General features: G+C 39.4%; 1 protein-coding gene and 1 long non-coding RNA gene across 2 annotated transcripts; one reads left to right on the top strand and one right to left on the bottom strand.

Annotated features, from left to right (window-relative positions):
* The first annotated feature begins 2,062 nt into the window (after window positions 1–2,062).
* LOC112844129 (uncharacterized) lies at window positions 2,063–5,189 on the top strand. The gene is made up of 2 exons (XR_003216730.1): window positions 2,063–2,103; window positions 4,128–5,189. It is a non-coding gene; the product is annotated as an uncharacterized LOC112844129 (long non-coding RNA).
* Window positions 5,082–17,362, bottom strand: slc40a1 (solute carrier family 40 member 1). Its single transcript, XM_003458353.5, has 8 exons — window positions 16,930–17,362; window positions 16,754–16,821; window positions 16,312–16,471; window positions 15,799–15,914; window positions 9,907–10,033; window positions 9,322–9,567; window positions 8,589–9,224; window positions 5,082–7,808 (listed from the first exon to the last, which is right to left on the bottom strand). Exons 1-8 carry the CDS (start codon window positions 16,961–16,963, stop codon window positions 7,492–7,494), a joined length of 1,704 nt encoding a protein of 567 aa, XP_003458401.1. The 5' UTR covers window positions 16,964–17,362; the 3' UTR covers window positions 5,082–7,491.
* Between the last annotated feature and the right edge of the window lie 220 nt (window positions 17,363–17,582).

Genomic DNA, 17,582 nt, shown 5'->3' with positions numbered 1-17,582 from the left:
CTTAAGTACTCCATAAGTGACACTGCGAATAGGTGTTGAGTTGATCTGATTCTCCTGAACTTATGAAGCGACGAGGCACCAAAAAAGCACAGGGTTTTGACCCACGTTTGTGTGCTTCAAAGACCTGCAACTATGAAAATATTCACAGTATGAAAGGAACGTTTTGCTCTATTAGAAATATTCTGAAGTTGCTGAGAATCCCAGGTTCTCTTTAACCATCCAAACGTCGCTGCTGTTTTAGTTTTTGCTCTCCGTTTACGTCCAAAGCAGAGCTGTACATTTTTTACTTCAAGTGTTTTAGATAACATGGTTTATTGTCTTCATTATCAAACACACTAATCCAGATGGATCATTTCATCAGGAAGTAGGAATTTTCTTTTTCTTTTCTTTTTCTTTTTTTTTTAAACTCCATTTTAATTTGGAAAACACTTTCTAGGGAATCTGGAAATTGTAGCTACAGTAAATAACCTTGGCTAAACTCCTCAAGTAAATGATATGTGGGGGGGGTTGTTTTTTAATATAGTTTCCAAGTTTCCATGACTTTCAGTGTCTTCAGAGTTCAATCTGTTTTCCATTATCAGTATAATGAAGGGTAAAGGTCATATATGTAACTTCAGTTGTATATGCTTGTGAACCATATTCAGTTCTGCTTTCACAAAGGGTCACGAGTTATGATTTTAACAATGTAAAGATTGAATAGCTGATGCATGGGCGCTGCTGTTCTTGATCAGTACCCTTTTTTTTTTTTCTTTTTTTTTTTTTTAATTTATTTTTTTGTGACCTCCAACCAAATGTCTCATTACTGCTGCTATAAGGTTTGTTCACGCTCTCCTGTTCTACACAGTCCTGAAGTCCTGAGTAAGCTGATCTCAGGCAGAGCTGATGGTGGGTTTTTTTCGCAGGATTGGGGATGACGGTGCAGTTTCACATCAGCATCTTTCAGTTCCTTTCCAGATCAGGTGCTCTGACTGCTGAAAAATCATCTGTTGTTTCCTTTCACCATCTCTGCGTTTGACAGGTCACAGTTTCAGCACCACTCCCTTTCACAGTAACTGATCAAACCAGGTCATTCTCATCTAGTCGTAAGCTTTATCTCTCACCTTTATTGACTCAATATAATTGAGGGATTGTAAAGCTGAGTTGGTATCTATAAAAACACTTAGGCCGCTGTGACCGTGTCATTATAAATTTGACCTAAACTCAAGCTGGAATTCAGTGTAATATAAATACTTTTACAGTATAAACCCAATCCAGAAGATTCTATGAACGCTGTGCAAAATATAAATGAAATATAATTTAAAAATAGAATGAAATGATTTGCATCTCCTAAATCTACTGGAGTGATTCACAATATAATACAGAAAGAATTATACAAATCTAAACTCGTAAAATGTACCATTTTAATAAAAATATGAGCTCATTTATTTTGTAGTACTGGAGAATCTTATAAAGTGCCATGAGGCAAAAATTATGATTCATAAATAAAATTTCCTGGAATAGTTCCTGTGCAGGTATAGTGACCATTAGGAGGAAATCACTGGACATTACCTAGAATCAAAGTATGACTTGTTGTTTTCCTAAGCTTAAAAAATATTGTTGTTTTTGTTTTAGCTTAACAGAATTTTTAAATGTTTTAAGAAATAAGATTTTCTTGCAGAGAGTTATACAAGATACTTGATTGTGATGGACTGAGCAGCGAAGGAAACTCCGGCACATTTTAAAGTAAAAAAAAAAAAGAAGTTTTTTTTATTTAACTCAAAAACAAACTTAATTAAATTGTAGAGAAAATATAAATCTTGGGCCCATAAAAGAAGTCAAAATAACAAAACTCTACTCAAAGTTAACGACAAACAACACTGGTAACTCAAACAAACTGACCTACCTAACGAGGCAAAGGGGAAACTTAAATAGGGGCTGATCAGCCCACAAAAAGGGGTAAAACACACAAAACCTAACTGAAACTAACATAACGAACTCCAATTCCCCCCCCCCATGATCCCGAGTTATGGAATGAGCCAATTTGCAGTTTTCCATCTAGGCTTGCTCCGCCCGTTTTCCACCTCTTGGCTCCTCAATCAAGGGACTGGAGCAGCTGCAACTAAGGTAACTCAGAAAACAAAGAGATTAAATCATACATAACAGTGTAAACTAAAATGTGCGTACTTATTTTAGAATACAGTGTTATGTGAGTATGTGAATTAATTCTAAACCAAAACCAGTTATTTATTATCCTGTAAATTAATTCCTATATTTAAAGACGGACAAATGTGAATGCAGTGTTATGTATAAGCCTCTACACTGATATTACCACTGTGTGGCTGTAACTGCAGCCACACATTGATATTATTCTGATGGCTGTTTGCTAATCTCAAAGCTATCAATAGTTAGCATAACAACAAAAAAAGTTTAGGTGGGAAAATTTTCCTGCAAAACTTCCAGCAGAGGCTCAGTGATACTTAGAGAAAAATGATTTTCTTTTCATCCCATGAACATGAGAGACTTTGTATCACTTTCATGTCTGTTTGCTAATTACATGTAGTAGGCATAGCAACTGCCGTCAGCTTTCCCGCCATAAAACAAAATAGCTTTCTGGTGGGAAAACTTGCTCTGATGTCTCTGCCAGTTACACAAGTATCCACATTTGGAATGCTAACTGCTGACAGCTGTAAAGCAAAATATTTTCATAGCAAGAAATTTCCTGGAATTTTTCTTGTACAGGTAGTGATTATTAAAAGGAAGTGATAGCATTACCTAGAATCAAATCATATAATCTAACCAAATCTAACCGTTGATGAAGCCAGGTGATAAAGGAAGAAAGGCTAGTTTAATATTTGACAGATTTTGTTTTTGTATTTAAAAACAAACAAACAAAAAACAAGTAAAATATACGCTTAAAATTATTTGAAACCTATTCTGTTACGTTGTGTACCAGCTGAAAATAAGGCTGTAAGTGTAATAAAGGTGTTCAGTGTATGGGTGGGTATAGAGTTAAACACCTGATTGCTGACTTGTAAAATTGAGCAATGTGAACCTCTAACACTTGCCTTTTCTTATCAGCTGTAGGATCAGGCACTGATGATTTATTTGCAGATATAAAAGGTTTTTTTCTTTTCTAAAAACGTTCTTAAAATAGGTGAACACAGGGTTTTAATAAAACACACCTGTGTTCACCCATTTTAAGAAAGTTGTTTTAACCTCCTAGGACCTGGGGTCCACATATGTGGACATCACATTTTGGGTTATTTAGACCAAAATACTCAATTTTACTCTACAAGCACCTGATATCCACTTACGAGGACATTATACTGCTACTGTTCTCTCGAAATTTTAAACGAATATCCTTATATGTAGCTCTCATTTTTCTTAGAAACAAAAATTAGGTAAAAAAAATAATCTGGTAATTCTTTGTTTTTACATTCATCGGGTCCCAATATGCCCAAATATCAAAGAGAAATTAAAAATGCATGGCGTGGAAGAGTTCGGGTCTTAGGAGGTTAAGGCATTTTCAAGGAGATAATATTTATGCTGTGCACACTTATCTGGAGACCCAGTTCTTGTCTGTAGACATTGGACTTTCACTAAGTTCAGAGGCCGGTTCTCTCCCCTAATTGTACGGTGATTAACTATAATGGTATCGCTATACTGCTGCAGTGTAAACCCCAATAGTGTAAATAGTGAATACATGAAAGTAATCTGACAGCAAAAAACAAACAAACAAACAAAAAAAAACAGGTTCTTGTATCACAATGTAGGGTGGTTCTCAACTCAGTGAACGCCTTGTCAGCTGGGCTCCTGCACTAACATCACTCCTTATGTTCAAATCTACTATTATAAACCCATGTTAAACTGACAATGGCAGTTACAGCTCTGCACAATTCCAGAAAATCTGCTCTCATCTCATCATCATCAAAAGCACAGGTTGTCAGTGGTGGACCTGCCAGTTCTGCTATGATATGGCAAATGCCAATCAGGCTGCACGGTGCCGAGCAGCAAGGACAGGACCCACTACAGAATGCTGAGTCATGAGGCCACCCTCATTAAAGTCAAAGCTCGTTAATGTGCCTGAGCCTCAAATGCTCATTTGTTGCTCACATTGTGCAAATCCAGCTCACTCTTTTGTGTTAAAGTTCAGGTCACCTGGCTCAGTTTAACACCGGCTGCCTGGAGAAAAAGGAAATTAGCGGCTAACTCTGCTGTGGTATGTGACCTCACAGAGCGGCAGCCAAGGCCAAGACTGGCACACACACACACAAACACGACTTTACAGAGAAATGATTGTAAAGGTTTTCTTTATTTAAGACACCTCATGCACTACAACCAGTACAAACCTCCTGATATTCAGTGGAGTGTGATTATTACACGAAAAGGATTTCTTAATGATTTCACACTTTTATTCTATCAAACTACAATAACACTGATATATAGAGTTTTATTTATATGTATATGTTTGTAGAAAGAGATGAAAGCAATAAAATACAGATGTGCTCAAATGAAAAGGAACTACAGCTTACAGAAAAAAGAATCACAAAGTGTTGACACTAGATATATAAAAATGTAAAAAAAAGTTTTCAAACAGCACAACAACAGTATACACTCTGATTTTCTTTCTGTTTTCCAATTAAGTTTGTATCGACTCACAGCTAAATATATTTACATTAGAAAATATAGCATTTATGACCATGTGGGATATTCCTGAATCAGCAGACCTGTTCTGAGAGCTGCTTTTGTTCCCGTGCGCAGACTGAATGTGAAGCAGGTGGAACATGAAAATAAAGCTCCTCCATCCTGTTTCACGGGCCGTACAAAATGGCCCTCTGTTCTCCTACACCTGGTGCGGTTAACTCGCCTTCCAACCCAAACACGTCTACCCTCCGCGGCTGGAATCGTGGTTAACCTTTTCATCTGCGAGCACCGGCCAGTCTGGGGAGGCTAGTTTCCATTAAGGCGTGTGAAATTTTGGAGGTTCAGAGGTGGAACGGATACAGGTAAAAATGCAAGGTAAGCAGAAAACATGTTATTCCATTTACAACTGAAGGGTTGACTCTACGGGGAACAAAATAGACCTCTGGGGTTTTCAATGCTACGCTCTTTATATAGATATTGCTGTATTATAGTGATTCTGTAAAGGACTGGAAACATTCATTTCAAAATTAAACTTTTCAATCTGTTTAATCACCTCATGGGAAAAATGGCACGCAGAATCGCCAAAAAACCCTAAATAGGTACGTTTTCAACCCTGGCTGGGTAAAGATAGAGGGTTTTATTGCCATAAAGTGATTTCAGATAAGAGCTGCTGACTCAGATCCCTGAGTAGCTTTTTGAGGAAACGTGGGAGCGCCTGAGGTAAACCGAGGCTGTTTTTCACAGGAACTCGGGTAGGTTTTTTCTTTTCCTCATGACCATGTGGTAGTAGTGCTGGGTGTTGCAATATGTGCCGTAGTACCCTCCCGCCAAACAACGACATCTGAAGAGAGAATGCATTACTGTGCATGGTGCAGAGGGTTTCGGGTGAAGTCGGGACTTCAGATTTGTGCAAAATCATATTGAACTAATGCCTGATCACGCATTAGGTGTAAAGACAGAAGTCAATCACGTAAAGTGCCTGAGTTAGAGACAATCACGACTGGAAAAAAAATCACTCCAGAGAACTCAAAAGACTAAGATGATCATATGATGCCACGCTAGAGCCGTTCAAGGTTTTTAAAAAAAAAAACTTGTGGAGGTAAGGGTGGTATTCTGAGGAAAAAAATGAAATAAAATAAATGTAAAAAAAAAATTGGAAAGAAACTTTGATATATCTTCTTTTTATTAAAGTTGTAAATCTATACAACACTGTATATCTTAATATTCTGTAAGAGTTTTAATTTCTCATTAATTTTAGCTCAAAACATAATCAGAATCGACTTCTTTCAGATAACTAAACACATTTATGAGTCCAATTTTAATCTTCATAAATGTACGACAAAATTCTCAAAGAAAATATTTCTCTAGTACACTGTACTAATAAATTTATTTTTATTTTAGAGAATAAAATATTTTTTCTTTAATGTCAAAATATCTACGGTGTTTTGTTTCTGATAAATTTGCAATTTTAAGAGTTTCTTAACATTTAAAATGTAAATTTTAAAGACTTAAGAGGTAGTTTCGTAATCTCAAAGAATACCTAAATTTCTTTGACTAATTTATTACTTAATCTCAGGAAATCTTGACTTTTCTTCTACATTTTTGATTATGCAGAAGATTATTATGCAGTTGTAATTTTTTTTCACATATATTTATGACCTTTTTTTTTTTTTTTTTAGACAACTTTCTCAAAAATTTTGTTTCCCCTAAATTTACAACTTTACTTTATAATAATATTGAGGTTTTTTTCTCTCTTTTCCTCATAAATGATGTCTGTTTTCTTTTTGTTTTAGTGTGATTTCACAGCTTTTTAATCTTGGAGTTTTTTTCCACAGAAATTCACCACACTTCCTCCTTCTTCTCAAGTTTGCTTGGTTTTTTCCTAGAACGGCCCTAACACGTCTTCATATAATTGTAAACTACCAGAAAAAAAAGATTAGATACAATCTCCAAGTGGGTTCAGATACGGTAAGATTTTCACTGGATGCAAAATATTGTGTATATTTGGAATGCTTAGACAGCCAAAACTGGTTTCCCTCACTTCCTTTTAAGCCATGTATGGACTTTAACTTTGGTAACTGCGAGCTATTGATAAGGGTGCATAGGATGTTTGTGTTTCATATGGCACAACTGCAAGCACACAACACAATACTGATGATGCAGTCATTACAAAAACCACCGCCTGCATTTCCTGAATAAACACAGCTAAATGCTCAACACCACACATTAAAGAGACTAGATCCCAGTTTTCTGTTTGGTTAAATAAAAAGTATCCACAACCTGCTCATCACACACACATATATATGTAAGCCAGCACAATAGAAAGAAGTCTATGAGAGAACAGTGAGCGGATGCAGCGACAGCACCAACGAACCCAAACTGAGAGGCAACCCGAGTGGCGTCCTGATCGTCAGGTTCCTCTATAAGATTTCTATCTCATTCTGCCCTTTTTATGCTGAAGCACCTTTTAGAAATCTTTACAGCTACATGCGGGCTGTTAGGTGGAGAGGATTTTACAGTGCACTGTCCATGATTTCTCCAACAGCACCCAGAAGCAATGGACCCCTGTTGGACAGCGCATGCATGTGTTAAGGAGCATGGATCCATAGGTGTAAGGCTGAGGCGCTCATCTGACTCCCAGACTGAAAACGCTACAGAAACCCCTGCATTATCTAAAGTTTCAGTACTTTCTAACACTTTCTACTCTTCTGCTACTGCTAATGGTTAATGGCTACCGACAGCATGTTGTCTACGCTTTACGTTAGCATTCTGCCAGCTACAAGCTAAGATGTTAGTGAGATAAATAAGATGCAGGGCTAGTGTAAGGTTTGAGATGTATGTACCCAGGACAGAGTCTCTTTAATGGGATTAGACGGTGGTAGGAAGTGAAGGATTGTCAACCGCCTCCACCTTCTGCTCCGGCGAGCAGCAGAGGAAGAGGCGGCTGCCCAGGCTCCTGAAGGCAAACCGAAAGTACATCATATGGCCCATGGCCACAAAGGAGACGGAGATGATGACCAGAAGGCCAAAGGCCTCTGGGTTCGGGGCCAGAATCACCATGATGAAGTGCAGAAGGTCTAAGAGGTAATTCATGGAATTCTGGACGCCGTTGATCACACCTCGCTCTGACTCAATCACATTCTCCTGGATGAGCTGGGTCACTGTCAGGTCAAAGGACCACAGACCTGCAGGGCAGAGGCAGAGATCAACAGTCAGCTCTAATAATCTTTTTATATCCATAATAAAACAGCTTCAGTACTCAACAGTAGCTCTACTAGGAATAATGAGGCAATATTACTGGCATCAAAGGTTGCAGATACTGCAGAGGTCCTGTGGGACATTCTTACAAGTTATATAAAAGTCCAACATGTCAAGCTGCTTGAGTCACCTGTCTGGAAGTGATAATTTCTAAAATTTGCTATCTGGTCAGAGGAAATGAACATGCCAATAAAGCATGAGCAGGAGTTCCTAAACACTCCAATTTCCTAACGAATAAAATAAACACACCTAAGAAAATGGACATCAGCACTTTGGAGTGCGTGGACCTTTTTTATTACCAGTGTTATGACTATAATGTGCAGTGAGACCTTCCCTGGAGTCCACTTAATAACCGCCTCTGGCTATACACTGATCATCTCCAGCAGGTGTTTTTATAGAAATTTTGTTGGCAAGAACTATCAAACAACAGTATGACCGACCCTGTTGTTGCATGACTTGAAATACAATAGTGTAGCATAAAAGTACAGTCGAAATAAGAGAGATATGCAAGTCAAAACTAACAATGTTTTTTTAAGTCTTTAAAATTCTCCAACTGTCCACTGACTGCTGATTTCAGATGTATTCTTCTCCATCTGAACTCGGCCACTAATAGCTGGCGTACTAATCCATTTTGGTAAATCTCTGCACCGCATCCAGTAAAAGTATTCCCAGATTGGGGAAAAAAAAAAAAAAACTACTTCACTCACCAACTCTAGCAGCAATTACGCCAGCAAACAGCAGACTAACAGACATGTAGGACTGCATAGGTGGCAGCTCTTGGGTTGGTGCGGCAGTAGTAGGCGTAGTGATGTTTCCACCAGTCAGGCTGTGGACAGCTTCAGGCAGGGTCTTCTCTCCAATCAGATGGGTGTAGAGGTCCTGGAAGGGTGAGACGCTGAGGTCGAAGGGACTTCCAGGAGCGAAGACTGAGATGACACACAGTATGAGGCAGGAGAGCTGGGCCATGCCGGAGATGAAGCCAGTGCGGATCAGGCCACACTTCTTGCGAACCCAAGTGAAGGCGACGGTGCCACAGATGCCTGAGATGGCCGAGGCTCCCATCAGCAGACTGAGCACCGAACCATTGAGGCCCTGTGTGTAGGCGTAGCCTGTGGTGATGCAGTCAAAGCCCAGCACCGTCATGTAGAGAAAGGCCAGGGACATGCCGGCGAAGAAGATGTTCTGGTTGTAGTAGGCCACCCAGCCGGCCTTGAAGGTGCGCACGGGTTCAGCCATCTGGTAGCAACAGCTGCGCTGTTTGGGAGAGTCAGACTTGGCAACAACGGAGGTTTCGTTCATAAGTGGCTGAGACGACTCCTCAGGACTCTGGCCATTCTCCAAATCTGTCAAAGGGCAGAATAACGGAGGTTCTCGATTACCAAATCTAAAACACAGTCAGTTTTATTCCCCAACGATACAAACAGATAATGCCGCACTTACCTTTTGTAGGGCTGAGCTGTTTGAGCTCCTGCTGCTGCTCCTTCTGTCCAGCTTTCACAGCCAGTGCGGGCGTCTTCTGGTAGACCTTCCACAGCAGTGCGTACTCCACACACATGGAGCACAGGTTCCAGCCAGAGATGAAGCCACAGCCAACGAAATGAGAGCCAAAGGCCATAATCTGGCCCACTAACATGGGAGCCAGGATGTTGGTCAGCTGGTCAATAATCCGCACTGTGGCATTCATATCTGTTTGACAAGGGAGTGGAAGGAGGAGCTAGTTAGTTTAACAGCTAATTTAACACATTGATATAAAAAAGCTGATTATGGGCTTAAAATTTGCGTTTACAGTAATATAAACTAAGAACTAGCACAAGCGGATTGATAAGGGTCAACCAGTTCAAAGTGTTCTTCTAACAGCTTGTGACAATCAATGGAAAACTGCAGTGACATAAAAAAAAAGAAAAAAAAATGTGAGCGAGTCAGCATCCGGGGTTCAAAGTCCTCCCAGCTGAACATATGACCTGATAACAGATCATATGAGGCCTACATCTGAAGATAAGCCACCACTCGATAGCATACACCTACCTGCCAACTTGCTGCTGTCCTGACCTGCTACAACAACCACCCAGTCTCTCTGGATGGTAATGGACATGGCCGTGCTGGCAAGGTTGGCAATGTTGGCGATGGTGATGACCAGGATGTAGCAGGTTGTCTGAAAATAATAAAAAAAAAAAATGTAACAGTAGTTTTATATTTGGACTGACTTTGTGTGATAAAATGACAAGGCTGTTCCCCAAATACTCCCATGAAACATGAAAAACTAAGAATCGGATAGATCTAATTCCCCCATGTCATCGAATTCCATTGTAGTCCAAAAACCTCATCATTAAGCCACAAAGCTACACAGTTCAGTCCTTTTCGATGAACACATACTTGAGTTATGTTGATTTACACAATCTCCTCAAGACCAACAAACTCATCAGAGGAAAAAAGGAGACCATTTAGGTTCAACTGGAGCGGCTATCGTTGAACCGAACTGGTGGCCTATGTCACCAGCTATCAGTTACCTGTAAAACAATCTTGAGATCCCTTCCTAGGCAACTGAGCTGCCATTCACACCTCCACCACTGTGACCTTAATGACACACAAACATCCTCACACGTCTGGGCGTGTCTTGACAATTTCCAAGATCACAGCCCTATAAGAAGATAAACACCTGCAACTCCTCAGCTTTTCAGACGAAATTAAACACCTAAAAGGAGTCCAGCTGCCTTCGACTAAAGCATGATTATTTTATATATTCTAAAATAATATATTATTATTATTTTCTAAAATAATATATTATTATTTTAGATTATGGTTTTTATTTAACTTTTAACACTTACAAGGTCATCCATAAACCCATCAAGAATTCACGTTCGAGTTCAGGTTAACATCTCTTTTGGAACACCCAAAAAGAAAAGCCTGCAGTCCCAAGCTTGATGTGTACCTCGTGGCATGTTCTGGTTTATGAAAATCTGCCTATTTAGCATGTGGTTGAATCTAAATCCAATACGGAGTTTGGTTGGAGTGCCAGAGAAAGAGAAAGTACACATGAGTCCACTGTTGCTTTTTAGAGGATAATATGATAGGGTTGGAAATTCAAGAAAAAAAACAACAAAGTGTCTTAGTAAGGCGCTGCTGAACCACATGAGCCAGCTTTAGCACTGATTCTCCAGCTCTTTGGATTTCCAATGAAAGAATGAAAACCATTAACTTAATTTCTTGATCTGTTGGACAGCACTGTCTTAAGCTTTATTTTACTTGTCATCCCTTTATGTCACTGAATTTCACAGATTTTTTTCTGGGCTATGGTCCCCTTTTCCATGTTTCCCATTTAAAATACTGGTACAAAATCTCCCATTGGAAGAGACGTTGATGTTTCATCACTGATGGATCTGTATTGATCCATACTGATTTGACCTTTGACTTAAAAAGGAGTTGTTTCTAGGGTGGAGGAGGGGTCCAAAGTAGTCATTCCTGTTCCAGTACAGCTGCACAGTTTAGCCAAGGGAACAGATAAATATAATTTTTAAAAAAGATTTAAAATGCATATTTTTATTTATCTAGCTTGCCTAATTTTTGTGCCTTTGTGAAATTTTATGACAGGGTTATACTCTCCATTTTGCAGTCATTTATGGTCATGTTTGTTTCTGCTGTGACGGTTTAAGGGGGGAGGGGCAGTAGGAAATATGAGACGGGAGAACAAAAGATAGAGGCTAGAGCTGACTCTAAGGGCAGAAAAAGCTTCCCAGCAAGCGTTCAATCATCTAAAAACATACTGAACTGACCCCAAATGTCTAAGTCTGATGACAGGGAAGCTAGTCCTGACTAACCCCAGGGTGCATCACCCGGACCCACTAAGCAGTCTACCAAGGGGAAACACCACCAGAGTAATTATTAAAGATACAATGAGGCTAAACATAAATTACGTAAGGTTGTGCACTCCGCTACAATCTGCAGTAAATGCCAAAACTTACAAAAACAAACACTAGAAAAATCTCAATGTTGGCTTCACCACAGTGGATAACAGAGACGCCAGTGTGAACTGAGTGTCAAGTGAGAGTATGAAGCCCAACAAGTTCAGATGGAATCTGTCACAGTAACAAACATCTACAGGAACCTGTCTTCAAAAAGTGGGTCTTTTTAACTGGCTGCAAAGCATGGACCAGATCCCTCAACAGAAGGTGTCAAGGGTAAAGGGAACATGAGTTTCTCAACTCTTTCTAACTCTCAAAATCCGACCTGATTAGCTGATAACAATGGCAAAAATCTTTAGGAATGAAATCAGAGGTCAACCATTCCCACTACGTGTCACATCAATAACTTCCTGTTGAAAAAAAATCTATATCATTAGTTAAAATTCAAAATTTCAGCAGAAACTGCACATTTTTCTGAAGCAGACTGTTTGTGGGTCTGTGCATGCATTTTCACACAGCTGCTCTGGTCAGTATAGAAACAAATGCTTCAGCAGGCCCAGCCACATTTCTCTCTGTGTCATGTGACTGGCCTTGAACAACCTGCTGACTGCACAGCGTTCAGCAAGACACTAAATCTCCTGTTTCACCAGCCTCTCACCACCTCCACCAGCACTCCGACAACGGCCAGCGCTCTGAACTCTCTGACCGCTAGAGAAATAGCCCCATTTTCCCACAGATACTGCAAACACAAAAGAACAACGCTGGAGGCCTTCTGTGTTTCAACCCGACACCCAAACCCGCCTCCTGTGATAAACGGAAACTCGAACAGTTTGCAGTTCTGGATCTCTGGATCGTGGAGATCAAAATATTGACAGTGATGGAGCTCCTGTTTAGTCACATAGCTCAACAAGTGTAAAAAAGAAATAACTGAAACACTTTCCTGGTCCCCAGTAACTTTCCTATTGTAGTATGTATGTACTCGTATGTTAAATCTACTGCAGGCTTGAGAATCTACTTGTTTTCTAACCCTCCTGTACTCAAGATTCAAGATTCGTCTTGAAGTGAAGTCAAACTTTAGAGAAACTCATTACTGACTTTCTCCTGGAAGTGTTTTACTTTTTAACTGTAACGCTTCACATCTGCATTCAGGGAGAAAAATTGAAGTCAGGTGCAGATTTAGCTACAGAGAAGTTTATGTGGACACTTGGATCAATGCATTAATAAATAAATAAATCTGAGTAATCCCCCACATGACTCCTTCAGAATCAGCTAACTATTTCAATCTTAGTTTATTTAATTGCTCCGAAGTAAACCTTTACCGGCACACTTTGAATGTTTTCAGAGTTGATGAACCTGCATTCAAAATTTTTTATTTTTCCAATATTTGGAGCCCTCATACCTTCATAATCAAATGAGATATACATCTGAAATTTTCAGGGCTGAAAAACTCTGTTAAAACTAAAAATAAGTCAACTTCACAGCCACTCCAAGTGTCACAATCTAAGGAAAGTAATCAAATTTTTGTACAGTACAACTTTTTCAGTAACCATCCTGACTATCAGTATATTAGGATCGACAGCAACAGGAACAAATGTTTTTGTTCCCTGGATGTTTGATCTGTTTCCTGATAATTTACAACAGCAAATTTCTAATTTAAACTTTCCATCATCCGATCCCTCGAGCATGACGCTGATGTTCAAAATTACACAGATCTTTAGATTGCAACACTTGTGACACTTGAGACTTGTACTATGAAGCATGACTTGGTCTTGTCTAGGTAACTTAAGGGTTAACCCTGGGTTTTCTTTACTATGAAGGTGATTTACTTCTTAACGTGCCATGGTAACCTGCTCCAGAGCATGTTAAGTTTCAGATGAAAACCAACGGGTATGAAATTAACTCCTACTAACCAGTCTTCAGAAAACAGCATCACCATTCCTAAAAGATGTCATTACGAGGAGAGTAGGAGCATTTTAATATCTTTATGTTTCCCTGAAAAATATAGATTGTTTGACGCAACTTTACTTCATTTAGTTTTTTTTATCTGCCATAAAAAAACTGTACAACAATTTTATTTTACTTTAATCATTAACATTTGATCCTAACCAGGACACCTTTAATGTACTTGCTTACCTCATATCTAATCTGTAAACTACATTTGAATATTGATTTTGTATTTAATCTTTACTCAAACCCTTAAATAGTAAAGACTCTACAGCAGTGGGGAAAAAAAAAAAAAAAAAAAATCAAGTAATCATTTTATTTCAGCCTCAGCCAGAAAATAATTAAGTGGAATTAAAATGTTTATTTTACTGCTCTCTACACTAAAAATCAGAATAATGGTTTTCTGCATTAACTGTGTCCTTTTAACAATATTGTTGCGTTTTGCTGTTATATATTTTTTAAATGTTTTTTAGAGATTTGTGATCGCCATTTGATCATAATGTGATAATGTCTCTGGCTGGAGTAGGGATTGCTTTCTGTGGACGAGTCATATGATCATGTGAACGTGCAGGGCCGAGGTGATAACCAGCTTTGTGTGATTGCCAGTGTTATGGGTAAGTGAATCCAGATAGAGGACAGATACCCTGGGTATGATGAACTCTTTCGTAGTACAAGGCGCTGGATTGGCTATGAAACACGTATCAGCGTATCACCAACGCTTATGAGCTTTCGCTTCTTCAAGTCACATCCTGAAGAAGACAAAAGCTGCTATGTGATGGTGTAATTTACAAGTTCTTCAGCTCTGTAAAATAAAGGCCTTAATTAATTTTTCAAACCTACCTTGTTCCCTTACACGAGCACCAGTGGTTTAACGGACATGAGTAGTGCTACCTGATCCAGCTACAGTTTTTAACAGAACTTTAATGTGAATATCATTGGTATTTATAGAAGTTATGAGGGATTAGAAATTTTGGATAAAACTCATTTAAAAGAGTGAAAACGGGCCCACTCCTGTGTACTCTGAGGGCCTAGAAAATATTCATAGTATGAACGTATGAATGTAAGGTTCCCAAGGTTCATTCAACTATGGGAACCTTTCTCGGATTTGACTGATTTTATTCAGAATAAACTTAATGTAAACTCAGTTCAAGTGCCATGTTTTGTCCAATTGCCTCAAGAGCGGCGTTATTTAATTTAAGGAGGAACTGATGACAGTAGAGAGGGTTTTGCAAATATGAATACTGCTATGTCTTGAAATTTTAACTTGCTTTGGTGTTAACTGTTGGGTGTTTCCCTTGAAATCATGGGCAGAGGGAAAGAGGAAACTTAAATGAGGAATTATTGATTTCTTGTTTATTATAAAAACAGAAGTTCTGTCTGTTAGAGAGAAATTTGTACTCATCAGCAGTCATGTGTACACCGGATTAGATTTGAAAGAAAAAATTTAAATATCTAAATAATTGATCGCTGTACTACAAACTAATTATATGTAATAATCATTTTCACTTTCACATTTTACTGTTTTTCTGCTGTTAACTGTGTTTTAATTATTTGATGTGTTGAAGTGAATGGGTGCTTTTAGTTTGCATTAGAATAAATTATCTGATAGGCTTTTTATTTTTTAATTTTCTATTATCTTTTATTTTTTTACTATTTTTGATGCTTCAGTGAGTATGCATGGGAGTCCACCTCAGGCTGTGTCCTGATAGTTGTTTGATAAGACAGGTTACACCTACAAATATTTTAGAAAGAGGCTCTTTCTACAGCAAAAAAAAAACTAAAGCATTAAATACTCAAGTATGAATTCTACAGATTTCATTCATCTATTTGCTTATAATAAGTTTATGATTTCAAGATGATTAAGTGAGATCAAACGAAAATTAGAAAATTCTAGTGGATCTGTTGCAATCCTCCGTGGATAAGCTGTGCTCACTCCATAAATCACACTGACAGGGAAGCTTGTACCAGTGAGTCAAAGTAGGAACGTTTCAACCTCAGCTTTAAGAAAGGAGGTAAAAATGCTTTCAGTGTAAATCCCCACCAAAACAGGTTGAAACAGGAGAGGGGATCTTACCAGAATCCATCCATTGTAGAGCTCCGTGAGCTGGTCTTTGAACTGGAAAACAAGCATGAGGAGGACCCCGCACGCGATGACGCAACTGTTCTGGACCAGCAGCGAAGTCTGGGCCACTGTGGAAAGACCACGATGGGCATTAGGGACAGAGATCTGATCAGACACAACACATTCATTATGGTGCAAAGAAGCTCATTTCATGTCTTTGCCAAATTCCTCTGTGTAATTATTTTCCAGTTTAACTGTTAAATGTCTCTGTTCAAAGGAGCTCGTGTTCACAGTCAAACACCTGGTTTTACATCCCAGACTGCAGTAACTGCAGTAACTATTTACAGTTTTCTTTGTCCTTAGCTGACGGTGTTGACTCAGGGCGAGCTACAGGTCCTGGCCCTTATATGGGCCAAATGTCAGAGGTGTTGTGACATCTGACCAGCAAAAAGAACTGCCAGAAACCCAATTCAAGCCCACCAAACTCAGCCAAAAAGTGCCACACATAGCCCAGATTAAACTTACCTTTAAGCCTGGGGTTTTTGTCCACCCAGTCCCCGATGATGGCTCCCAGCAGGAGCACCGAGCCAGCGACCACCAGCCCATACACGGCAGTGAGCAGCAGGCTATTCCCGTACAGCTCCACCAGGAAAACTGCCACAGCAAAGTTCCACATCCGGTCACCCTGAGGAATTTAAATTCAGATATTACCCTTTTAAAGCTATCTGTAAATAGAGCACTGTGTGGCTAGCTGCAGGTAGACAAATAAGTGAGGTTGAGCAATTATAATGACATTTAAAGCAGCAATAACAAAAACTAATAATGCATTAGGTTTGATTTAACACTGGATGGCCACAAATAAATATAGTCATCGTGGTAAACATGCATACATTTACTGTGTGATGTCAGTTAGATGGACATGAGCATGGTTATAATACAATGCTGGTTACAAACAGTGTGTGCTCACCCATGTTGACAGAGCGTGGCCCATGTAGATGAGAAATTTGGCCGAGGTGAAGAAGTCTCGGGTGGATTCTGTGGAGAAAACATGTTACAGCTGGTGCTCGATACCCATCTGTGACACTCAGGCTCCTCTCCGGGGAAATATTCAGTAATTTTTCCTGCAACAGAAAAACAACTCACCCATGCACGTCTTTTTAGTTCCAGAGTTATCCATTTTAAAGCTCTTCAGATAGAAACAACCGGCTTGATATGTCTAATATATATTCTCTCGCTTCTGCTAGATCCCCCTTTTGTAATGCAAAAGGAGGTCGACTCCGACTACCTCTGCACCTAACTGACACAATAACCGGAAAAAACAAAAGAAGACACGGCGTTTCTCCCTTTTTCTCCTCTCCAAACTTAGCTATCACTGTAGCTGAAGTTGGAAAGAAATAATTTTATAGCCCGAAAGGCCGGGTGGGTCGCAGGGACACGAAACCGGGAGACGCGCTCCTGTCAGCTGAGCTCCTGTGGACGGTCTGCTCGGCTCTGCTCTCCGCAGCTGCTGCTGCTCTGTTTACGGCCCGCCTCGAATATACTCCGCGCGGTCACGTGACTGCCCTTTCTTTACCCCCATGTCAAAAACAGACGCGGTCCTCCCACTTAAAGAAAAAAAAGAAGAAGAAAAAGAAAAAAAAAAGCACTATAGGAGCAGAAAATGGTGTCATTGTTACCTTGTTACAGTTAAACCCACCGGTTCCTTTCACACAGGTGAGCTTCGGTTTGAAATGCTCCCCTCGTCCACTTGTTTACCTCCTAGCAACGTGCACGTGCACGATTATTTATTATCATTA

Source organism: Oreochromis niloticus, linkage group LG16 (genome assembly GCF_001858045.2).
Source record: "Oreochromis niloticus isolate F11D_XX linkage group LG16, O_niloticus_UMD_NMBU, whole genome shotgun sequence".
Taxonomy (NCBI): Eukaryota; Metazoa; Chordata; class Actinopteri; order Cichliformes; family Cichlidae; genus Oreochromis; species Oreochromis niloticus.
Note: the sequence above shows the minus strand (reverse complement) of the source record. Positions and strands in the feature narration are given on the sequence as shown.

Coding starts and splice junctions, on each gene's coding strand:
- slc40a1 (XM_003458353.5), bottom strand. CDS start 16,963: ATGGATAACTCTGGAACTAAAAAGACGTGCATGG. Junction 15,915..16,311: donor CAAAAACCCCAGGCTTAAAG/GTAAGTTTAATC, acceptor GTCTTTCCACAG/TGGCCCAGACTTCGCTGCTG. Junction 9,568..9,906: donor GGACAGCAGCAAGTTGGCAG/GTAGGTGTATGC, acceptor CTTGTCAAACAG/ATATGAATGCCACAGTGCGG.